This window comes from Bos mutus, chromosome 8, assembly GCF_027580195.1.
Source record: "Bos mutus isolate GX-2022 chromosome 8, NWIPB_WYAK_1.1, whole genome shotgun sequence".
NCBI lineage: Eukaryota > Metazoa > Chordata > Mammalia > Artiodactyla > Bovidae > Bos > Bos mutus.
This window is the reverse complement of record NC_091624.1, coordinates 58695285-58721901: the sequence shown is the minus strand read 5'-3', so window position 1 is coordinate 58721901 and position 26617 is coordinate 58695285. Positions and strand designations below refer to the sequence as shown.

At 41.5% G+C, this 26617-nt stretch overlaps 1 protein-coding gene across 1 annotated transcript in view; it reads right to left on the bottom strand.

The window, feature by feature from the left end:
- The window catches only part of GNA14 (G protein subunit alpha 14), a 200573-nt gene that overhangs the window by 62505 nt on the left and 111451 nt on the right, over positions 1 to 26617 (bottom strand). Inside the window, exon 2 of the mRNA XM_005892986.3 lies at positions 23129 to 23313. Within this exon, the coding sequence (XP_005893048.1) occupies positions 23129 to 23313 (185 nt within the window). The remainder of the gene's footprint in view (positions 1 to 23128; positions 23314 to 26617) is intronic.

Genomic DNA, 26617 nt, shown 5'->3' with positions numbered 1-26617 from the left:
AGGAACTCAAAAGCCTCTTGATGAAAGTGAAAGTGGAGAGTGAAAAAGTTGGCTTAAAGCTCAACATTCAGAAAACGAAGATCATGGCATCCGGTCCCACTACTTCATGGGAAATAGATGGGGAAACAGTGGAAACAGTGTCAGACTTTATTTTTCTGGGCTCCAAAATCACTGCAGATGGTGACTGCAGCCATGAAATTAAAAGATGCTTGCTCCTTGGAAGGAAAGTTATGACCAACCTAGATAGCATATTCAAAAGCAGAGACATTACTTTGCCAACAAAGGTCCGTATAGTCAAGGCTTTGGTTTTTCTTGTGGTCATGTATGGATGTGAGAGTTGGACTGTGAAGAAGGCTGAGTGCTGAAGAATTGATGCTTTTGAACTGTGGTGTTGGAGAAGACTCTTGAGAGTCCCTTGGACTGCAAGGAGATCCAACCAGTCCATTCTGAAGGAGATCAGCCCTGGGATTTCTTTGGAAGGAATGATGCTAAAGCTGAAACTCCAATACCTTGGCCACCTCATGCGAAGAGTTGACTCATTGGAAAAGACTGTGATGCTGGGAGGGATTGAGGGCAGGAGGAGAAGGGGATGACAGAGGATGAGATGGCTGGATGGCATCACTGACTCGATGGACGTGAGTCTGAGTGAACTCCGGGAGTTGGTGATGGACAGGGAGGCCTGGCGTGCTGCGATTCATGGGGTCGCAAAGAGTCGGACACAACTGAGCGACTGATCTGATCTGATCTGAAAGTGCCCAATGGGGAGGACACATCACCACATAGTATTCTTTATTTTCTAGTAAAAATTTTGTTTAGATACAATTCACATACCACACACATATCATATACAACTTAAAGTGCACAATTCAATAGTAATGTTTAGTTACATTTGCAGAATTGTGCATCCATCACTACAGTTTTTAGAATATTTTAACCACCTCCAAAAGAAACCATATACCTCTTAGCAGTCATTTTCCATTTCCCCTAATTCCCCCAGCCCTGGATGACCACAAATCTCCTCTATCTGGATTTGCCTATTCTGGAAATTTCATATGAATTGAATTCTATAAAATATGACATTTTGTGACTGGCTTCTTTCATGTAGCATAATGTTTTCATGCTTGTTGTAGCATGCATCAGTACCTCGTTCCTTTTTATTGCCAAACGATATTCCATTGTATGGATATGCCACCTTTTATTATCCATTTGTGTTGTCTTCCCTATTACGAATACTGCTGCTATGAACATATATTTACAGGTTTTTGTGTGAAGCTATGTTTTCAATTCTGTTGGGTATATACCTAAGAAAGGAATTGCTGGGTCATATGGAACTCTCTTTTAACTTTTTGAGAAGCTGCCTGACTCTCTTTCAAAGTGACTGCATCTTTTCCACTCCTACCTGTGGTGTATGGGGTTTCCTCTACATTATTTTCTTGCCAAAGTATTTAAAGCTAATGAGAAAACAAAAATATAAATCCTGATTGCAGGACATTCTATAAGGTAATTGGCCAAAACTCTTTAAACTATCAATATCACTTGAGACATAAATTAGAAGATGGGGGATATTGTAATTTAAAGGAGAATAAGGATAACTGCTAAATGCAATTCCCGATTCTTTCCTAAATTAAAAATAGAGGCTATAAAGGGCATATTGGGGGCATATGGAGACATCTGGATATGCACTTTTTTACTGAATAATATTAAAGCTACAAAGTGAACTTCCCTGGGTATGCTAAAGCGATTGTGGTTCTGTGGGAGAATGCTCTGGCTCTGAGCAGACACTGGTTGGAGTACTTAAGGGTGACATCACAATGCCTACAGCTGACTTTTACTTACATAAAGTGTGTGTGTGTGTGTGTGTGTGTGTGTGTGTGTGTGTACATGAGCAAAAAGTACAGAGAGGGACAGGAAGGAAGGGAGAGAATCACAAGATACCAAAAACTAACAGTGGGTACATAAGTGTTCATTGTGCTATTCTTTCAACATTTTTTCCAGTTGTGAAATTTTTCTTTAAAAATATTGAGAGGAACAGTTACTTGAAAAGCACAAAAATAAAATAATGCCCCAATCTATATAAAGCATGAATTGAAAAAGAAAGAGACAGTACTTTATAGATGCCTCTTCAATTTATGATCCTCACAACTGACAAGGTGGTTTTTCAAACCTCGGAACCTCACTTGAAGCCTTATGTTTAGATCCCTACTAGATTGACATGAAACAGAACCCTATGGGATTCTTTCCGGTCCTCACTTGCCTTAGCACAGCTTTTAATCTCTTTAGACTTCAATTACCTAAACCAAATAGAAAAGATCTTGAGTTGACCTAGAGGATACTTGAGGGTTCTTTCAAGCTCTGAAAATCCGACTCTATAATCATACTTCCCGAGTGGGATTCAGGATGAATCTCCCTTTGAATATATTCTCATTGGGTTGACACTTTAGGGCTTTTGCTTCACCAGAACTGATGAAATAAGTACTTTATTTCAATATTAGTCAAGAATGTTTAATCACATTTAAACAGATAAGCCTGAGAACAGTTAGAATATCCTTCAGTCCTTATGCCAAAGCACACTGCTCTCAGATGGGTCCTTGTCACACATTAAAGTTTGATTCCCAGTCAATGGCCTCTGGGCATCTCACTAAGGAGCAGCCTCCAAGATGCCCCTGGGACAGCCAGGGAGACAGAGAAGCAATGTTTCCTTTGGCCTTTTCTATATCAGGCTCCTAGGATATAATTAGGAGGTAGCTCCCAGAGCAGACAGAAGCACAAAAGTTGAAAAGTGTCCACAGAGAGAAAAGGGAGAGAATGAGCAGACATCTTGTCTGGAGATGTTCTAAGATTCAAAGATTATGTGACAGGTGATGATGGAGTCCAGCCCTTGGATTCAAATATTATGTGATAAGTGATGAAGCAGCCCAGCCTTTGAGGGCCAAGGAAGAAGGTCTCAGAACCAGCCAAAGTCAGGAAGGCACCAAACTATCTCCATATTATGGGAGTTGAAACTCAAGCTCTAAGACTGCAGGGCACCAGACATTTTCTTGTCTCAAAAAGAAAAAAAAAAAAGTTTATTTTTTTTAAGGCAGGAAAGAATAGAAGTTAAAAGAATTTTCCCAAGCTGACCACAACCTTATGAAATTCTAAAATGTCCTCACTGTGCTATTCTCTAGTTCTAAGATGGATCCTTCATGCCTCTACAGTTCAAAAATGTAAAGATCCACAGTCCAGTCCCTCCTTTTAAAACAAGGAAGCAAGCTTAGAGTGGATCAGTAACTTGTCCAAAGTATCCAGCTAATTAGCTGGACACAATTTCAATTCCTGCTTTGCTCCCTTACTCTTAGACCCCAACCGTGTCAAAAGGTCCATAAAGTTGGACAAAAAGCAGAAGATCCATGTTCTCTGTGCAGGTGCCCTGTGCCAGCTCACTAAGGCACTGGGAGGCAGGGACTGCTCTTCCCTGAGACAGAGAGCTTGGAGGTGCAGCAAGTATGTGCGCCTTTGGGGGAGATGAGCGAGATCATGAGTTTCCCTGGTAGCTCAGTGGTAAAGAATCTGCCTGCAATGCAGAAGCCGCAGGAGATGTGGGTTTGATCCCTCAGTCAAGAAAATCCCCTGGAGGAGCGCATGGCAACCCACTTCAATATTCTTGCCTGGAGAATTCCACGGACAGAGAAGCCTGGTGGGCTACAGTCCATAGGAATGCAAAGAGTCAGACATGACTGAAGCAGCTTAGCATGCAGAAAGAGATCATGTTCTCAGCCCCCTTCTTACTCCTCCTGTGATTTTTCCAGCTGAATTAAACTGTGCTCATGAGCAGGTCTAGAGGTCTGAATAGATCGGGGTGAAATGGGTTAAAACACATAACTGCACTTGATATGCAATCCAGGCAGAACGTCAAAGCCAAAAAGAACCCCACTTATGCCACTACCAGAATATATTCTTCAGATTTTATTTGATCTTTCCTAACTCTCTGGCATTGGTTCGAAGGTCACTGTTATGTTTTGATTGTTCCAATTTGCAAAACAAATTTGAAATCATTTCTGGCTTGTTTACTTCTCTCATCTAAGGAAAGAAAAAAATGTATTCTCCAGACAACCATCTCAAATTCACTTAACAGAGAGCTCACCAATCCTTAAACTTCATCCAACAGATGTATTAACATTCTGATATTTCTGACTTTTTTTTTTTTTTAATTGCATGACCCTTTTGTGTAAATACTGATTGAGATAGCACTGACAGTTGTGTGAGCTGGTTGGATTCCAGCCAGAGGAAAAGGAATTAATGAGAGAAGCCAGGAACAGAGATTTCAAGACAGAGAATCCTCCTTTCACATCATTTACTGCTTTCATAATTAACTGTAAATGACGACCCAGGACCTCCACTGCACATGGCCTTATATGACCATAGAGAAGTTCAAAGCATAGGGGTTAACAGCTCTGCCTGGGAAGTTGCTTGGGTTCAGCTTCAGTTCTGACACACAAAACCTGTGTGATCTTGGGGATGTCATTCAACCTCCATAAACCTCTGTTTGTGCATCTCTAAAGTGGGGGCAACTGCTAGCACCCACACTGAAGAATTGCTTAAGATAAAATGATGCATACTTAGTTGCTCAGTCATGTCCAACTCTTTGCGACCCCATGAACTATAGTCTGTCAGGCTCTTCTATCCATGGGATTCTCTAGGCAAGAATACTGGAGTGGGTTGTCATGCCCTCCTCCAGGATCTTCCCAACCCAGGGATCGAACCTGTGACTCCTGCATTACATACAGATTCTTTACCACCGAGCCACCATGAAACATCTTCAATAAAGCACAGCACAGATTCACACTCATTTTAATGCCCAGAAGTACATACAGTCCTCTCCCTGAGGGAGAGAAGTACGGGAAGACAGGGCCTCTGACACATGCCATGACACAGGCGACAACCACTCTCCCTAGGGGGCATGTCAGCTGAGGGGTGGTCCTGCCCTATGCTCCTTCCTCTCTTCTGTGCTGTTGGAGTCCTGCCCCTGCGGGTAAAGCCTGGGTCTCCCAGAGCTAATGATGACCCCATGGGTCAGTCTATCACATTCTGGATTCGGTATTAGAAAGGTCAGATGCCTTAGTTATGAGCCATCTTTTCTACCCTTAGCTTTAGCAATAATGAACTGATCACCTTAATTCTTTGTCTTACTTCTTGATTACTTTAGAATTTGGTTGTTGAAGAGGGTTATTTATTGAGTCTCTCTCAAGCTCATCAAAAAGCCATTCTTCCTATGACACCATTTTTTTTTTTTTTTTTTAGCCCGTGGGATTCCAAAACCATTGCCTGGTGATTCAGCTTGAAGAATCATCACCACCGACCCAATTCTCACAGTCGGAGTACTTTTGTAGTTCACTAAACACACCCCAAGGGCTGAATATGCCCTATCCCAAGCTTACTGCAAGGGATTTGGAGCCCCATGACTCTGCAAGCCTTTTTTGAACTATCTTGAAACTCAGAAGCAATATTTCCAATTGCTCAATATTTCTTAGAAAAAGAAAACTATGGTTTTATAGTCTCTGTTCTTTTTTGCCCATTATCACAATTCCAAAGGGAATACAAAAACCATCATGTAAAGAACAGCTCAGTCATCCTCTGAGATTGTGGATTTCACCCTATGGACAAAGCTCTCAGGAAACGTAGGGTTCATGACAACTTCACACAAGGTCTTAATGTCACTTTGCTAATAATTATTGAGCCCAAAGGGATGTAGAGATAAACAGAATATGATTTCTACTCTCAAAGATCTCCTAGACTGAAGTGGGAGAGATGCATAAATAATTACAATGTACTTTGTTAATACAACCTGCTCTGAGTGTATTGGAAAGCATGCCTCATCCCAGGGAAGATGGGAGAGGAAGGTATCAAAGAAAGTTTGCTACTATAGCGGATACCTTACTCAAGACAAATAAATGAAGTTAGCTATTTATGAGTGCAGAGGGAACGGGTGTCAGGATGCTCCATGGATGGAGAAGATGAGCAAACAGAGAGGCATGGGATGTGCTGGAAGACATCATCCACCAGGGAGAGCAGATGAGGTTGGAAGGCTTGTCAGAGACAAGCTCAGGAGAGGCCAGAATGTCGCCCTAAGATCACCTGGGCCAAAAGATAGGAGGTCACTTTGTTCAGAGCTGAAGGAAAGAGAGGGTAGCAGTTGAGATGCTGATGCCAAAGCCAGGATGCTTGTTAAAAAAAAAAAAAAAAAAACTTATGTGTGGGATCCTAAAAATCAGATTTCTTTGCCCCAGAAATTGGTTCTTCAGTGAATAGTTTTTTTAGCAAACTGGCCTGCATGTATGTCAGTGCTGGAGTTGCAAAGGTATGTGGATGCATACATGTTCTTGGCCTTCATGTCTAGTGGAGACCAAGAAAGACTTGGCTAGGCAAAGAGAGGAGGGAAGAGCAAAGAAGAGCATGTGCAAAGTCCTGGACTTGAAGGAGCATCAGGACTCCTGGGGTCAAGAGACAGGAGGTCACTGTGTCCAGGGCTGAAGGAGAGAGAGGGTAGCAGTCGAGATGCTGATGTCAAAGCTAGGATGCTTGTAAAAAAAAAATTTTTAAAAGCCTATTTGGATGATTATATTTTGTTTTTAATGCCAAAACTATGATGTAACAACAGGAGATCTCTAATACTGCCCATCTGGAATTTAAAAGGCATATTTTTGGGGGGCACCACCTTTATCTGAGAGCTGAAGGAAACAGACATGATACAGCAGCCGGACAGACAGCGCTGTAATGCTCTCAACCACTGGAAAGAGAACCACTGACAGAGGCATGGGGCAGGAGTTCCTGCAAGAGCTGTGGACAGTCACTGAGGAGATGGGGGCCACTAGGAGATCTTCACTCAGGGCACCCTGCTTCAAGGAAAGCCAGTCAATGTGAGACTCCGGAAGCCCTAGGATTCTAGGCTAGCTGTCTGTTTTATCGCCTCCTGGGCCCAGATTTTCATCAAGAAAGCACTTTTAGCTTGTACATTCACTTGATTCATAAACCAAAGACACAGCAAGTGCCTACTATTGATATGGGTTGGGTCTTCATCTCTAAGTTTCCTAGGTGGCAATGAGTATTAGGCATCATCAGACATTCACATTAACCTCTAGTGGCAGAAATACTACCCATCTGGAAGCAGGGATGCAAAACTAGCATAAGCAGACTTTCATACCCAAATCGAACGGACTTTGCAATGGGATTAGGGGTGCTTGATCACCTTTACTGATAGTGAGAAAGGTCATCTCTGGCCAAATGGGAAAAATAAAAATGAACAACTCTAACTACAGTGGTGATGACTTGTCCCTAGTGGATAAGACAATGGAGAGTGTAATCAAAAGGACAAGTTCCTGGTTTCCCCTGAAACAAAGCCTGCCATCTGGGTTGGAATCAGATGTTCACAACCAGAGCCACCAACTTTCTGGTCCAACCAGGACACTTCTCTTTGAGGGAGGGAGTGAAGAAATCACCAGAAATCACATCATTTTGCCAACTACAAATTGGCACTTACCATCGCCCTCCACAAGAATTAAATCATGAGCTCATGCAGCTGATCTTCAACATCCCCTGAATCGAGTTCAGGGCAGAGATCAGGAATGAGGCACTCTGTGCTCTGGAAAAAACTGTCAGAACAGGTCTTCAGATACTTAGATACTGTCAGAAGAAGATTTTGAGCCCAATTCTTGCATCTCCTCATATCTAGAAAAGCACTAACATCCTTCATGGTGACATCTGCTCCTCATGACTAGCAGCAACCTTCTGAAAAGAGGTATGTGCCTGATTGCATGCACTTCCCCTTCACCAAAATCACATACATGCTGACCTTCCACCCTGCCTCTTTGGAGCAGTTCCTCAGAGCTATCTGAAATGCTGTCTCTGGAACTATAGTCTTCATTTTGCTCCAAATAAAATTTAACTCATAACTCTCATGTTGTGGTTATTTTTTTCAGTAGACAATATGCTAAGCAAGATTCTTCTCCAATCCTTTAACCTTGTCATTTAAAATTTTTTGAGGAAATCAAGCAACTTGAAAGACACTGCATGAATCCTGCCTCATCTTTCTATCATTGTGACCCAAGATTTCTGTAAGGGACATTCTCGTCCACAGATGCTTGTTCTTGTGGTGAAATTTGAGAGTAGATGCAGGAGACGCAGTACTATATCTGAAAAGAACTCCTAAGTTATATGAAATAAAATAACTTATGCTGACATGCTATATATAACATTATATTAATACCTGGTGTAATGTCTTATTAATTAGGAAGTTAGTAAGATAAAATAACAACAAAAAAATCTTGGTGAGAAAAGTAATGTTTTTAGGACACAGAAAAATGCAATTTTTTGCTTCTGAAGGTAGGTTACTTACATGTTTAAATTTTGGACTATCACAGGGAGCCAACATAGCATTCAGTTAAGGAAGGAAATATAAGGACTGAGAGCATCGGTGACCCGTCCAAGGTTGTTGAAGATGTAGATGAGAGGCAGAGGCAAATTCAACTTTATGTCATTCATGGTCTCATTCTAGCACACCAAGAACTAACTTGAACTTGCAAAGAAAGACTTTCTTGTTTGGGGCAATTCCTAACACTGTCAGGGCTCTACAAATGGACTGATCCAAATTATAGTGATCATGCATGATAATAATGATAAATAATGATTAACCCCCAAAGTGAAGCCTCCACACAGCTCACTAGGAAAGATAGTCCATGTCAACACAAAGCAGAGATACAACAGGAGCTGGAGAGTTTGGGGTCGTGGGGAGGACTGGTGACCACTGGCCAATCACGATGGTCTCCCACAAATGACATCATTCAACCACCTGAGCTCAGAATAAATGGAAGGCAGAGTTTTGAGGCTCCTAAAAACCAAGTTATTCCTATTGATTTCAACCTCTTTGCAACTAGCTCCACTGTAACTATTTAAATGACTAAAAGACTAGATTAGATGTGTTTTTTAATAAAGAGAATCTAGAAAAACGAATTAGCTTTCCATTCTTTATACACACACACATGAGAGAGTCAGTTCCTAGGCAGGTTGATAAGGAGTCTCGGGGTCCCCAAGGAGAGAGGGGTCTGGAATTCTCAAGGAGGAAGAAAGGACAAACTTTTTTTCTTTCTCCACATTCCTTAGAATTATATAACAATAATGTATCCTGCCTGAGGACAGTCTTCGGATTAAACCTTCTGGCTAATTCTGTTATCTTAAAACGTAAATTATGGGAGTAGGTCTGATGAGGTCTTTACAACCTCCAGACATTCTTTGGATTATATAACCTCATTGTTAACACTAGCAAGGGGGTACTCTTTCTGCCCCCTTCTGATGCCTATGTCAGAAGCTTTCTCTATCTCCTTTATACTTTAATAAAACTTTATTACACAAAAGCTCTGAGCGATCAAGCCTCATCTCTGGCCCCGGATTAAATTCTTCTCCTCCGGGGGCCAAGAATCCTGGTGTCTTCAGCGTGATTCAACAACAACCTTTCACACACAAAAGCAAATAATTTTCTAACCAAATCTATAAATGGCCAACTGAAACAAATGTGCCTATATCTTTATAGCTAATTACAGATATATAAAATGCCAGAATGTTTAAAAATTTAGGGAAGAGACAAAGCAATGGTAATGATGTGAAACCTATTTTACATTATTTTAGATCATACTTAATTAAATCTGACAAAGTTTTAGGTGTCAGAAATCAAGGTCAATAGAAAGTCCAGAAATAAACCCACACCCCTTGGTCAATTAATCTACAACAAAGGATGCAAGAACATATAATGGAGAAAAGACAGTCTCTTTAATAAGTGATGTTGAGAAAATTCAACAGCTACATGTAAAAAGGATGAAATTAGAACATGCTCTAATACCATATACAAAAATAAATTAAAAATTGATTAAAGATCTAAATGTAAGGCTAGATACTATAAAACTCTCAAGCAGAACACTCTGACATAAATCACTAGCAATATCTGTTTGGATCCACCTCCTAGAATAATAAAAATAAAAACAAAAATAAACAAATGGGACTTAGTTAAACTTAAAAGCTTTTGTACAGCAAAGGAAACCATAAATAAAATGAAAAGACTATGCACAGAATGGGAGAAAATATTTGCAACACGGGATTAATCTCCAAAATACAAATGGATCAAAAGTAAAAAAAAAAAAATTCAAAATTGGGCAGAAGACCTTAATAGATATTTCTCCTGTTAATAGGAGGTCAATAGGAGGTCACTTCTCTATTAATAGATGGTCAAAAAGCACATGAAAAAATGCTCAACATCACTAATTATTAGAGAAATGCAAATCAAAACTATAATGAGGTATCATCTCACACAAGTTAGAATGGCCATCATCAAAAAGTGTACAAACAGTAAATGCTAGAGAGGGTAGGAGAAAAGGGAAGCCACCTACCCTGTTGGTGGGAATATAAATTGGTGCAACCATTATGGAGAATAGTATGGAGGCTCCTGAAAAAACTAAAAATAGAACTGCCCTTTGACCCAGCAATCCGACTCCTAGGCATATACCCAAAGAAAACCTTACTGTGGAAAAGTTACATGCACCCCAGTGGTCACTGCAGCACGATTTACAACAGCCAGGACATGGAAGCAACCTAAATATTCATCAGCGGAGGAATGGCTAAAGATGAGGTACATATATACAATGGAATATTACTCAACTATAAAACAGAACAAAATAATGTCATTTGCAGCATCATGGCTGGACCTAGAGATTGTCAGAGTGAAGATAGTCAGAGAAAGACATGCGTCACACAATATCACTTATATGCGGAATCTAAAAAAAAAAAGAAAACACAAATGAACGTATTTACAAAACAAACAGACTCAGACTAAGAAAACAAACTTACGATTACCAAAGGGGTGAAAGTGAAAGTGAAGTCGCTCAGTTGTGTCCAACTCTTTGCGACCCCATGGACTGTAGCCTACCAGGCTCCTCTGTCCATGGGATTTTCCAGGCAATAGTACTGGAGTGGATTGCCATTTCCTTCTCCAGAGGATATTCCTGACCCAGGGATGGAACCCAGGTCTCCCGCATTGTAGACAGACACTTTACTGTCTGAGCCACCAGGGAGGGATAAATTAAGGGATTGGGATTAACATATACACACTGCTACATACAAAATAGATAGTCAACAAGGAACTAGTGTATAACACAGGGATTATTAATACTCTATAATAATCTACATGGGGAAAGAATCTGAAAAAGTGGATATATGTACACCTTGCTGTACACCTGAAACACAACACTGTAAATCAACTATAATCCAATAGAATATAAAAATGTAAAGAAAAAGGAAATCAAGGTGAAGTACATAAGATGCAATGTCTCAAAGCTCCCTGGAAACATCTGAGTTTCCAAAAGGACATGTCAGTGAAAAAAAAAAAAAAAAAAGCCAACTGTTTTGGCTTCTAATGAATATGCTTTTAACTCTGAAGGTAGGTTTATTGGTAAATATGCCCACTCACTCACGCCTACACACACACTCATGCACACAGATACATATACACAAACCTTTAACAATTTGTTTCTGTTGATTAGTTACTGTGTCCCATTTGAGTTCCTGTCTTAATTTTTCAAAAAGCTTTTTAAAAAAAGAAAAAATTATTTGGCTACACAGAAGTCTTAGATGTGGCATGCAGGATCTTTATTCGAAGAACATGGGATTCCGTTCCCCAACCAAGTACCAAACCGGGGCCCCCTGCATTGGGAAAAGCTTTTTATAGAGGATGCTTTCTAGAATGGTTTGCCTAGGATAATACTGTGGAGTTTATTAACCAGTTAATAAAAATCTACCTCTAAATTCAGTAAAACCAGGTGAGCAGATGATTCTCTCGGCAGGACTCCAAAATAAACCCAAGGGTTAATTTATCTCTTGGCACATGTTTATGGCTTTCATTCACAGTGAGGAAACTGGGTGATGAGAAAAGGCAGGGCTGAAAACAGAGCAGTTCAACACATCTGTTACCTCTCTGCCATTGGAAAACGAGTGTGGCTCTGCCGTGAAGAGAAAGCAAATTGTGAAGGACTTTGGATATGATTTCTTTTCCATGGGGATGGTCTTGATCCCTGTCTCCTGTACAATGTCACGAACCTCCGTCCATAGTTCATCAGGCACTCTGTCTATCAGATCTAGTCCCTTAAATCTATTTCTCATTTCCACTGTATAATCATAAGGGATTTGATTTAGGTCATACTTGATATAGGTCATACCTGAATGGGTCCCTACTTTCTTCAATTTATCTGAATTTGGCAATAAGGAGTTCATGATCTGAGCCACAGTCAGCTCCTGGTCTTGTTTTATGACTGTATAGAGCTTCTCCATCTTTGGCTACAAAGAATATAATCAATCTGATTTCGGTGTTGACCATCTGGTGATGTCCATGTGTAGAGTCTTCTCTTGTGTTGTTGGAAGAGGGTGTTTGCTATGACCAGTGCGTTCTTTTTGCAAAACTCTATAAGACTTTGCCCTGCTTCATTCCGTATTCCAAGGCAAAATTTGCCTGTTACCCCAGGTGTTTCTTGACTTCCTACTTTTGCATTCCAGTCCCCTATAATGAAAAGGACATTTTTTGGGGGTGTTAGTTCTAAAAGGTCTTGTAGGTCTTCATAGAACTGTTCAACTTCAGCTCTTCAGCATCACTGGTTGGGGCATAGGCTTATATGCAGAGTACATCATGAGAAACACTGGGCTGGAAGAAGCACAAGCTGGAATCAAGATTGCTGGGAGAAATATCAATAACCTCAGATATGCAGATGACACCACCCTTATGGCAGAAAGTGAAGAGGAACTCAAAAGCCTCTTGATGAAAGTGAAAGAGGAGAGGGAAAAAGTTGGCTTAAAGCTCAACATTCAGAAAACTAAGATCATGGCATCTGGTCCCATCACTTCATGGCAAATAGATGGGGAAACAGTGTCAGACTTTATTCTTTTGGGCTCCAAAATCACTGCAGATGGTGATTGCAGCCATGAAATTAAAAGACACTCCTCGGAAGGAAAGTTATGACCAACCTGCTGCCGCTGCTAAGTCGCTTCAGTCATGTCTGACTCTGTGCGACCCCATAGACGGCAGCTCACTAGGCTCCCCCATCCCTGGGATTCTCCAGGCAAGAACACTGGAGTGGGTTGCCATTTCCTTCTCCAATGCATGAAGGTGAAAAGTAAAAGTGAAGTCGCTCAGTCGTGTCCTACTCTTAGCGACCCCATGGACTGCAGCCCACCACGCTCCTCCATCCATGGGATTCTCCAGGCAAGAGTACTGGAGTGGGGTGCCATTGCCTTCTCTGTGACCAACCTAGATAACGTATTGAAAAGCAGAGACATTACTTTGCCAACAAAGGTCCATCTAGTCAAGACTATGGTTTTTCCAGTGGTCATGTATGGATGTGAGAGTTGGACTGTGAAGAAAGCTGAGCACCAAAGAATTGATGCTTTCGAACTGTGGTGTTGGAGAAGACTCTTGAGAGTCCCTTGGACTGCAAGGAGATCCAACCAGTTCATCCTAAAGGAGATCAGTCCTGGGTGTTCATTGGAAGGACTGATGCTGAAGCTGAAACTCCAATACTTTGGTCACCTCATGCGAAGAGTTGACTCATTTGAAAAGGCTTTGATGCTGGGAGGGATTGGGGGCAGGAGGAGAAGGGGACGACAGAGGATGAGATGGCTGGATGGCATCTCTGACTCAATGGACGTGAGTCTGAGTGAACTCTAGGAGTTGGTGATAGACAGGGAGGCCTGGTGTGCTGCGATTCATGGGGTCGCAAAGAGTCAGACACAACTGAGAGACTGAACTGAACTGAACTTGGATATAATAATTTTCGTGGACAAACAACGAGGTCTTATTGTATAGCACAGGGAACTATATTCAATATCCTGTGATAAATCATAATGGAAAGGAATATGAAAAAGTACATTTTGTGTAACTGAGTTACTTTGCTGTATAGCAGCAAAACACAACACAGTAAATCAACTATACTGCAATAAGATTTAAAAAAAAAAAGAATTTTACTAGCATCATCAATGATGATTCTAACTTTTGTCAAGGAGTTTTGAATTGTGAGTTTCACATGTTCCCCTTTGTATATTAAGATAGCAACAAAGTTGGGTGCAATTTAAAAGATGCAAAGAAAATGTTTCACATATATTAGATGAATGGATAGCTGTTCAAATAGCCTGATGGTCACACTAGCTCCTGGACTGTAACTTTGTGAGATTTTCCCTTTTCACTAGATTTTTAAAAGCATTTCTTTGCATGTGGTAGGTTCATATCTAGCCCTGAGTTTAGGGAAGAAATTAACATTTCAATGGTCCAGACTATCTCATTACTCATCACTGACCTCAAATCTTCTTCATCTCCCAATGGGCAGTGGGTGGTCAGATTTACTTGTGATAATGATTAAGGAGAAAATCAGTTCTTTCTCATTTTTATCCTGTTCTTTCTCATTTTCCAACTTATTATATTTCAAGCTGATTAAGCAATTTTCACACTAATGTCAACATTGATTAATCAGAGAACTATTGGGATAAATGGAAAAACTCCAGCACAGGATTGTTGTGACATTGGCTAGAATTCCAAGTTTTTAGTAAGGAGAAAAATGCGCCACGCCATTTTTAATATCCAATAAGACACAAGAAGAAAGAGCCTGGGTTTAACACGTGCCAGAGAACCAGTGACCCTGGGCTACAGCCGAAGTCTGAATATTGGCCTCCCTATTCCGAAGAGACTCATGCAGACTCTGACTTTTCAAACTGGATAAGGAAGTCAGACTGAAAAGTATATTTAAACAGGCGTTATAAAAATTAGAAAATAAGGGGTCTTAAGATACATCAAGCTCTGAGAAACTTTTCTATAAAGAGGCATGTAAATTGACCATTTTTACCTAACTATGCTCGATTTCCTCACATGTGTCTTTGATAGACCCTTCTGGAAATTCAGCCTTGGTTTCTGAGAAAAGTTAAGCTGGAAGAGTTAGACATACACAGATATGAGACATGATCGGAGCTCCTTTTGGTATTAGAAAACATCTCCTGCAATCCTACTCCATAAATATCAGACTTTATTGCTTAAACGTGAAGTTGGATGCTTGGTGTTTAAGTTTTATATACCTAGTGAACTGCCATCTCAATAAATAAAACTATCTATTAATTAGGAGTAAAATATATAACATATAAAAATATATAACTTGTATTGTATAACATGTATATATATTGCATATACTTATATATAACCTATATATTATATATAATATATATTAACTTCCTAATAAAATGTCTCTGTTTACAAAACAAAATTGTAAGGTATTTTTATTATAAAATATATCTGTACACTGCATATGTTATCAACATAACCTGCATCTCTGAGTCTTTTCTGAATAAAAAGAAATAACTTCCATGTAGCAACAATAGGAAAAGGAGGGCGAGAAGGCCCCGTAACATGACTTCAGAGAACAAGATGCAGCTCCTCCTTCCCCGACTCCCACCCCACCCCTGGAATCTCTCGCAGGATGCTGTGCTAGGCTCATGCAAGACTCAAAGGAAACAAACACAGAGTCTGCCCTGAATTCAAAAACTTCACCTGCAGATGCTGTCGAGTTTACCATGACCTCATCTCACCGAAGCCCCCTCGTACTGCTGAACTAAACAAACATCCTCAATGCTGGCTACACAGTTTACCTGTGGATGGAGATTAATTAGGTCAGCCCACGGAAGAGATGACCAGAAGCCTCCCTTTCCTCTACAGAAAGACTGATAAAGTAGAATCCAAACTGAATGCCTCCGGATAGTGATAAGATACATATAGAGTATCAGTGGTTCTCAAACTTGATTGCCTAACAAGAATCACTTGGGAGGTTTCTAAAACAATCCAAAGCTCTGGCTGCATGCCAAGAATACTTAGCTCCAGCTCTCTGGTGGGTGGTACCCTGGGCAGCAACAGAGAAGCCTCCCAGGAGATGCCAATGTGCAGCCAGGGCTGAGGGCCATTGTTTTGCTTGTTCCTGATATACCTAGCAGTCAGGAGAGGGGGCATCCTGTTCCAAAGGCCTGAAACTCAAGACACTACAGGAAACTGACAACAAAGAGGTCTGCTTACCTAAATGTAGAACCTGAAAAACTTGAAACAAAATTAGCAGAGACCTTGTGAGTCAATTGCTGCTGCTGCTAAGTCGCTTCAGTCGTGTCTGACTCTGTGCGACACCAGGCTCCCTGGGATTCTCCAGGCAAGAACACTGGAGTGGGTTGCCATTTCCTTCTCCAATGCATGAAAGTGAAAAGTGAAAGTGAAGTCTCTCAGTCGTGTCTGACTCCTAGTGACCCCATGGACTGCAGCCTACCAGGCTCCTCCGTCCATGGGATTTTCCAGGCAAGAGTCCTGGAGTGGGTTGCCATTGCCTTCTCCGAGTCAATTAAACCCCCAAATTCAGGCTTTCAAGAGCTGTAATTGGCTGGAGGGCCCAAGTCCCCTGCCTCAAGTGTGACTTGGAATACAGCACAAGCTTCTGGTTTTGATATATGGCAAAACCAGTACAATATTGTAAAGTTAAAAAATAAAATTAATTAATTAAAAAAAAAAAGAAGACAAAGATGCTTTGTGAAGGGAATTTCAGACTTCACGCTTCTAGAAACAATGAATTCCAAATTAAGTACTTGAGGCAAATAGCAGGCAAAATACTCCTCTTACCTCTCCTTTTTTTTTTTTTAAATTTTATTTTTAAACTTTACATAATTGTATTCGTTTTGCCAAATATCAAAATGAATCCACCACAGGTATACATGTGTTCCCCATCCTGAACCCTCCTCCCTCCTCCCTCCCCATACCATCCCTCTGGGTCGTCCCAGTGCACTAGCCCCAAGCATCCAGTATCGTGCATCGAACCTGGACTGGCATCTCGTTTCATACATGATATTTTACACGTTTCAATGCCATTCTCCCAAATCTTCCCACCCTCTCCCTCTCCCATAGAGTCCATAAGACTTTCTATACATCAGTGTCTCTTTAGCTGTAACTCTCCTTTTTAAAGACACTGTTTTTGTTTTTATGATGAGCCCTTGCAGTTAAATGTGTGTAAAGACCCTGATGCTGGGAAAGATTGAAGGCAGAAGAAGGGGGCAACAGAGGATGAGATGGTTGAATGATATCACTGAGTCAATAGACATGAGTTTGAGCAAACTCCAGGAGATGGTGAAGGACAGGGAAGGCTGGTGTGCTGTCCATGGGGTTGCAAAGAGTCAGGCATAACTTATCGACTGAATAACAACAAGTTACATGCACATATGATGTGACCCCAGTGAGCTCCTATAAGTGGGAGGGCAGGGAAGAAGCTGGGGTCAGCTACCAAAAGAATCTGTAGCCCTTGTTCTTAAAACCAAGCATTTTTGAAAAGTCAGACAGGGCTGTCCTTTGCCCTTGGGAAATTCTTATCTAAATCATCCAAGCAGATTCTGTAGAACCTTAAAAGGAGCTAGGATTTCCTTCACCATACTACAGGCCTAGAGTAAGAATTTCTCAAACTGGAGACACTACAAAGAGTTAAAAAAAAAAAAGAAGCTTTTCTATGAAATCATCACCAGGCAATGTAAGATATAAGCTAATTCAATGTTAGGAGTCCTGACACTGAGTAAACGCCTCTGTAATATTTATTCAAGAAGTCATAAATTTTAATATGTGCTCATGACACTCTTGAGAGACATTCATAAAAATTAAGGCTTATCAACAGAGTGAGCAAATACATATGAATCATTTCTTTAGGAAAAAAAGGCAGGCAATGTATAAGAAAATAATCTTCAAAGCTAAATCTTAATTGAGTAAACATATTGGTTAAAAACCAAATGTTACACTGAGTTTCTGATAAATTTCCTCTCAAAAGCAGCCTGTCAAGTAACAAGCAAAGATTTTCAACAAACTGGCTGAGCCATAATCCTGCTAACATTTAAAATAAAACCCTCTAAAAGGGCTCTTAATCCTCCTCTACATATTTTTAAGAAAGTGTTTCTAGCTGTGAAAAAATCCAATAGAAATAAATATTCAGCAACCAGAAGTTAGAGGACTGAAAAGAAAAACTAATTAGTTTTGTTCAAACTCATCTTAACTAGTCAATTGTTTTAAATGAAGCAATACTTTGTAAAGAAAATACTGTTTCTTAAGTAATTACTTAAACCCCTAGAGCATTAATCATTTGATCATTTTATGACCTAAGAAGGGTAATTGGTTATAGTTTCACATTTGTGATCGGGACTAACCCGCAGAGGAAATCATTCAGAAAATAATAGAGAAGAAATTGATCAAAATTTCCACGTGGAAGAGGTTCCACAGCTTCCCCTAGGACTGAGTCAGCAACTCCAGTCCATGGACTCCATCCACTCCTGGTCTGTTTTGTTTGGCCCATGAGTTAAGAACAGTTTTCACATTTTGCAAACAGTTTATAAGCAAGCCTCACTCATTTTTATGCATCACTCATGCCTGGTTTTGTACAACAGCAGAGTTGAACAGTTGTAGCAGAGACTGTGCAGCCTTCAAAGCTGAAAATATTTCCTCTCTGGCGCTTTATAGAAAAAGTTTATAGACTCCCATCTGAGACCTACAAGGGAGCTATGAACAGAGCCCAGATTTGTAGGACCAATCCAGTGATTTTTTTCTACTCAACATTTTACTCTCCTTGTTGGTCGCTCAGTCATGTCTAACTCTGCGACCTCATGGACTGCGTAGCCTGCCAGGCTCCTCTGTCTATGGGATTCTCCAGGCAACAGTTTGGAGTGGATAGCCATCCCCTTCTCCAGGGAATCTTCCCAACCCAGGAATCAAACACAGGTCTCCTGCATTGCAGGTGGATTCTTTACCGTCTGAGCCCACCAGGGAAGCATCTCTTTAAGCCATTTCAATACGTGGTTCACCCCTGGCATATGTTTGAGAGATAAGAGGAAGTTGCAGGTTTCATGAATGCAGGTACTTGAAGTAGAAAGAAGGCATTGAGAATGGAGCCAGAGATAGCAAATGAGGAGGGGACAAATTAATTCACTTCCTAGTTTCACAGGCATGTTTGAAAGAGAATTCTGCTCTAGGATGGACCACATCCAGAGTCTCACCATACCTGATATAGAGGATTTAAATGATAAGACTGGAGGCCTTCCTCCTGGGTCCAGCCCTCTCTGCTGGTGGCTCCCAGGCTGGTGAGGCCTAGCCTGACTTGATGATCGTGGGTGGGGCTGGACACCGTCCTCAAACCCTGCCCTTCTTAGGCTTGAGGAATCCTCAGAGATCATCAATTCCTTGTCCTCGTATTACCTATGGGGACACTGAGTCCAGAGAGAGGATGTGACTTGCCCGAGGCAGCAGAGCACTTCAGGGTTGAGGTGGAACTGGAACCCGGTGCTCCCTCTGTCTTCCTCAGGAACCATTGCAATTGTCCTTGGAGGCATTGTGGACAGACTGGGGTAGCCCAGGGGACAAGGGGCCTGAGAATGGCTCAGAGATAGCAGACAGAGTCCTGTTGCCACTGCTCGCTCAGTGGGGCTATTGTCGGGGAGAAAGTGGAGGTGGATGTGGGGCTGAGCTAGAAATGAAGGGTATAAGGATAGGGAAGCAGGTTTTAATCAGAATGTGGGTGGTTTTTTATCTTTGGCGCTAGCCAATCATGAAAAGGAGCTCACAGGCTCTGGAGGCAATCAAGCAGAAGTAGAAGGAAGATCCAAGTGTTTGTGAGACCCTGGCCTCAGGACGGAACCCCAGGTCCTCCTTCCCCCAGTTTGTCCTGTGTTGTTTCAATGCCTGGCCCCTGCTCTCCTCTCCAAGTTGGCACCCTTAACTCACGAGTAGGGGAGGGAGTGCGTAGGCTGGGGTGAGAGAGGACAGATTGTCTATTGCCACATACCAGGACTGGCTGTGTGACCTCAGGCAGCCCCTGCTGCTTCTCTGGGCTTCAGTGTCTGCCTCCATATGTGGCCATGGCCTCTGCAACTACTCCACTCCTGTCCAGACCTTATGGCCTGGCATCACGTGGTGAGTCCAGCCCGTGGCATCAAGAGACCGTGTTTTGGCCCTTGGGCTATGTGGTGGCTTCTCCCTGGGCCTCATCCTGCCCTTCTTAAATGGGGCAGCTGACAGTTTTGTAGGCATTCTGCCAAGGGCCCCTGTGTGTGTGTATGTGTGTGTGTACACGTGTGTGTTCCTCCTCCATGTGTGTCCATATTTAACATGTAAAAATGTCCCCTACTCTGTCCCCCAGCCATGTACATTTCACCCCCTGCCCCTCATCATAGCAATAACGTTCCTGCTGCCAGGGGTTCTTGAGCCAGCCAGGCCCTGCCAGTGGGGAAGGAGGCCAAGTGGTGCCTGCCTATGAAATTTCAATTTTTCCTTTCATACATGTGTATTACCCAAGTCTTCTCCTGTCTGTCCCAGTCAAAATCTGGGTTCACTCCAGCGTGCTCTCAAATCCCCTTCCAACTGCCCAGCGCCCTTTGTATAAGGTATCCTAATACTGTCCTTTTTTTTTTTTTTTTTTTTTTTAAGCGAACAGTGTTTTGTAGATTTCAGATGACTATGCAGAGGCCTAGGGGACCCCCGGCTCTGGGCAGGGCCAGGGGGTCCCGCATTCCATGGCCCAGGCCTGGGGTGGGGGAGGGGGGAATTTGGAATTGGTTGTAAATACTTTGCATATTGTCTGATTAAACACAAACAGACCTCAAAAAAAAAAAAGACTGGAGGCCTTCTGAATTGATATTAGATCAGATTTGAGGCTTAGAGTTGCTGCTGTTTTTAGGGTTAAATCTTTGGGGGATATTAGAATGGAGTGAAAGTATTTTGCTAATGGACATGACATTCATGGGAGCAAGCAGAGGTCAGGCCATACTGGGTTGAATAGTATTGCCTTGAAATCCATGCAAACCCCAAATCTCAGAAAGTAACTTTATTGAGAAACAGAGTCTATGTAGATATATCAAGCTATGATGAGGTCACACTGAATTAGGATGGGCTCTAATCCAATGACTGCTGTCCTTATGGGAAGAGGGAGAAATGGACACACAGTGGGGAATGCCCTGTGAGCACAGAGACACAGGGGGAGAACTTTACGTGAAGACAGAGTCAGGGACTGAATGGAGGCCTCCACAAGCCAAAGGACACTGCGGATTGCCAGCAACCCCCACAAGCCAGGCAAGATGCATGGAACAGAGACTCCAGCCGGAACCAGGTCCTTGGTTTCAGACTTCAAGCCTCCAGACCTGGGAAGGAAGAAATCTGTCTCAAGCCACCCAGTTTGAGGTGCTTTGTTATGGCAGCTGGAGGGAAGTAATGCAGATGAGCAGGCAAGGGGACATGGCCTTATGAAGAAGAATTCAGATCAAGAGAACAGAAGAAAGCGGTGGAATGTCAAGCCATGTAAAACCTTTCTATTTGAGACACAAACTCAGAGTACCTCTAGAAGACCTTGAGGGAAAACAAAACAAAAATCCAGAGACCTTGATTCCTAAATCTGATTGGATTTTTACAAACACATGTTGCCAATGTAAGCAGAACTGACTCACACTTGAGTCTTCTCTTCCCAACAGGCCTGTTTACAAACCCATTCCTAAACTCCAAGCTTCTCCCAGTCACCCCACTACGACTGGGAAACAAAATGCCTTTTTACCAAAGAGGAAAGTAGATTAACTAACATCACCACGAGGATGTTCCTGACCTATCTCTTCTCTGAAATAATCTTAAATTTCCGCAGATGACCTAATTTTTAAAATAGCTTGTACAGGGTGATTTTTTTTTTAATTGCACACATTCAAATAGATATAATGAAAATTCAAAAAATTAAAATATGCTTATAAAAAAAAACCCAAAAAGATATAATGCACATACTCAAAGCCAACTTGTAAAGGAATCATAGTTACTTGTAGAATTTCCCAATAGTTCATGACACACCTCTCATATTACTTGGCACCAGATATTCTAAAGGTTAATTTCCACCACTACCACCACCCCCGCCTGTCACACACGCACACACACATGCTTTTCAACAGAACGCTGTTGAAGGCTGAAGCTGTGGGTGAGATATTATACATTCCTCCATTTCCTCAAGATTACAAGGAAACAGTAAAGACACAAAGCTGTAGTCACACTATAAAGGTACGTCTAAAATTTGGTGCATGTTGAGTTTTCCTGTGTAATGCAGTCACTGAGTAATAAAAAAATTAGACTTACTGCTTTGAAACTCTGTATAATACACATAAAAACAAATGCCACAAGCTGATGATAAAGCAGTTCCTGAGGCCCATATTTAAGCCACTATTCCAGCTTTTAAGCAGCTAAATTCTTTCTAATCAATTCACAAGGGACTCATCTTGGAATTTTTCTCTTTATCATCATGTCGTGTTATAACTTGGTATGAGTTATTTTAAAGAAATTCTGTCGTCTAGATTCTTAATGAGCTCATAGTATTTTCCCATGGATTTACATTCCTATACACCCTAGAAAATATTGTCTCCTTCTCCCACCTTCCTGTCTCATTATTCTCCTATAGTCTCAAACAGATACGGATTTTAAATAACCCACAGAGAGAGGAAAGCAAATGGCAACTTGATACCATTACTTTGGGAGAGTCCCTTGCTAGTCGAGACACAAGCATGACTCTTCCTAAATTATCAGTTAGCTCCTAAGAAGGGCTAGCTTCCAAAAGAAACAAACAAAACCCACTGACTTCTCTGAGTAGTCTGCAGGACATTTATGAAAATATCTCCTAAGACTAGGAATTCTTAAAAAGTCCATTGTAAACCCAAGACCACCATTGCTCAAAGCAAGAAAGTAACCAGGTATCTTAGCTGAAAGAGGAAATGTAAATATATGTCTTCCTTTTCTCAGCACTCCAAAAAAAAAAGCACTGAAATGACTGCACGCCAGGCCACACCACACCACCACTGTGCCAGAGCTTCTGCAGAAATAAGACCACAACACTGTGCCTAAATTCATCATACTCCTCTGGAGGAGCTCTACCCCAGAGTCTGAGCTCAAGAGCTTCTTCTGGCCTCTGATGCAAGCACTCAGTAAATCTTTCAGTTCAGAGACAGACTAACCAGAGGAGGACAGCATGGCATTCACAAATGGCTCCAAAGTTCTTAAGCACGTTACCTTATTCTGCTCACACACGTACTGTATCTTCAGGGTGTCCATGGCTCTGATCATGGCTTGCATGGCAGTGAATATGTTTTGGTAAACCAGCTTCGTGAACCCCTTTCTGTCTTCGTCGCTGTACCCAGACCCGTGGATGATTCTCATCTGCTTGATAAAGGTGCTTTTGCCACTTTCACCAGTTCCTAATAAGACAAATCAAGTGAAAAATGCAGTCAGCAGCCTTTAAAAGGCATGGAGTGAGAAGAAAGGACTGTGTGGCAGTGCTGGTCAATATCAGGATTAGTAAATTAACATGGGGACTTGGAAAGGGACTGCTGAATACTTATGCAGTTTACGCTGCAGGGTAGTGCCATCCTAAACCCCAGGGCCTGTGCTTTAGAGGGTCACAAATATCACACACACACAATTTATTAAGGACACATAAGTGTCCATGTCACTTGGAGTAATCTTAAGCATCAGCTCTTGTGACTAACACTGTTTAGGCCCCAGGGAACTGCTCCCCCACATCCCTTGTCCTAAGACCTTGAAACAATTGGCCACTGTGCCTGAAAGCCCTAAATATTTAAGGGTTTTCCTATTGCTAATCCCAGCCACGGCAGGGCTGGGGTGCTGCTTCAGAGGGCAGGGAGGGTCTGAGGAGCAGAAATACCTGGACAGGAGAAAAGGCTGACTTGCCGATTCCTTTCTTTCACACACATGAGCACAATTGATCCTTGTACAATAAAGCACCTTCCCAAGTTGTACCAAATGTCTATATTCCTCCCCCTCCTCAGATTCCAATTTGCTGTTCAGGAGGCCCTCCAAACTCATGACACTTGTTCATAGCAGCCAAGGAGCATTTTGCAATATCAAACCATTCCTATCGCCATTAAATATGTATAGATGCCCAGACAACCTGTATGAAACATGATGCTGGGGCTTTACATTAATATTAGACTGAGATATTGCTTGGACAGACAGAAAAAGTTGCAATATAAGTGGTAGACTTGAGTGATGGAATTAAAATACATGCTAATAGTTTTTGTGATAATTTATCTATGAGATCTTATCACCATGTTTGGAACATAATGTATTTATGGTTCATTTTCAAATTTAAATATTGCTTTAAAGAAGGTTTTTTTTTTAACAAATTCAGGTTGATATGACCTCAATAGGGCAAAGTTTCTTCAATTGGAATTAATGAAAAATGATCTGAGAACTAAAATGACTCAAGAAAAGTTGGATATTTCCAATGGATGAATTGTAATATATACAATATATATTCAATATACTTGTTACAAAAAGTGATTTAATTCAGCGTTGCTAGTAAAATAACATGAGTTATATGAAAATCTTAATTAAAATAATATAATTAATGATTTTTACTATAAAAGCCAAAAATTATAAAATAGAAAATGGCTAATTATAAAATATTTTATTAGTCATTCACATTTCATTGACCCAACAGAATATCCAGAGAATGTAGTTATGGTTAAATTCAATCATCTTTGATACTTTGTTGACTATTAGTCATATTAAAAACCATAGTTTGTTCATATTTTTTTGACATGAGTTATATGTTTGTCATGGTAAGAGGATTCAACATATTAATAATGGTTTCTTAGCTTGATTATAGCCTATAACTATTTAGACTTATGGGATGTGGGTCTTCATCTGTATTCTTGCTAGTGTCTTCTAAATATCAGGCCCCAGAGAAATATCTAGGGGACTCGTTCAATATTTCCATGTGGATGACTGAGACAACTATTTGATAAGATCTTTCCTTGTAAGGGAAAAAATATATATTCTTTTGTACTGACCTTTTCAAAGCACAAACCTGATTTTCTGTCTCCCCATCCTCAGCTCAAGACCCTCAATGGGGTCCCTGTGGCTCAGGAAGAAAGATCAAACTCCTTACTGTGGCCAGCGAGGCTGTGGGGTCTGGCCCCTCCGTGTTCACCAGCCTCTGTTCCCAACACATTTTCTCCACCCTCTGTGCTCCAGCCACACTGGCCTCCTTGAGGTAGCTTTGGTTCATGCTTTGCAGATTCTGAGGATGGTCTTTCTTCATCTTGCTCATCTTTGCTTTTGGCCTGACTTTCCTGTTGCGGTCAAGTCCCTGTACTCTAGGTTCTCAAGGGACCATGAACTTCTCATTGGAGCACCTGTTCCAGCTGCACTTTTGCTCATTAATGTCATTCTTCCTTTGACATGTCTCCTCTACTCGCCTGTAAGTTTCATAAGGGGAGACAGGGGCCATGTTTGTTTTTATCACATTGTTTCCCCTTGGGCCAGGACACGGCTGAGCAACTTTCACTTTCACTTTCCCCTTGGGCCAGGAATGCTGTACACTTGGCACATGCTCAATAAGCTTTTGTAAGATTATGGTAAAATACACATAACAAAATTTACTATCTTCACTGTTTGTAGGTATGCAGTTTGGAAGTGTTAAGCATATTCACACTATTATGCAACCAATCTCCACAACTCATTTCATCCTGCAGAACTGAAACTCATCCCCTTTAAACAAGTCCCCCTCCCCTTTCCCCCCTTTTCCCAGCCCGTGGCAGCCACCTCATTACTTTCTGTGTCTAGGAGTTTAACTACTCTTGGTACCTCACATAAGTGGGATGGATCACACAGCATTTGACTTTTGGTGACTGGCTTATTTCACTTAGATACCCTCAACGGGACTTCCCTGATGGCTCCACAGTAAAAAAATCTGCCTCCAATGCAGGAGATGCAGGTTTGACCCCTGGGTCAGGAAGCTCCCCTGGAGGAGGAAATGGCAACCCACTACAATATTCTTGCCTGGAAAATCCCACGGACAGAGGAGCCAGGCAGTCTACAGTCCATGGGGTTGCAAAGAGTTGGGCACGACTGAAGATGCACACACGTACAACACAACACCCTCAAAGTTCATTCTGGAGACAGCATTTCCTTCCTTTTGAAAGCTTGGATTATATTCTAGTATTTTTGAATACATGATAGTGATAAGGAATTTACACAGTCTTGGCCACCTGCACTATCTACAAATAGGAAAATAGATGGCTCATCCTTTCTCAACCACCCAGGGTGCTATATGGGTAGCAGTGACGTCAACCGTGGCAGGAACAACTATGAAAGTGGCCAAGCAGAAGCCTTATCCTGACCCTCTGTGACCCTCTCTGGTTACTCCCCTAGTCCCCACAATGCTGAACATTAGAGTCACGATGTGCCTGGTACTTTGCACACACTATGTCCTTTGATCTTCACAACCATCCTACAATATATGAATTATTATTATCATCTCTACTATACAGATGAGAAACCTGGGGCTCATTCTGTTTAGTAACCCCTGCAAGTGCCCAGGATCAGCAAGAGAGACAGAGGGGATTTACCGAATCAGACTCTAAGGACAAAGCTTACTTTCAGAAAAGAATGTCAGGGTTATAGACTTAGTCATGCTGGTCTAATGAGGACAAATGTGAAGTTCACAGCCACACACTGAAGCCTAAGCCCAGGCAG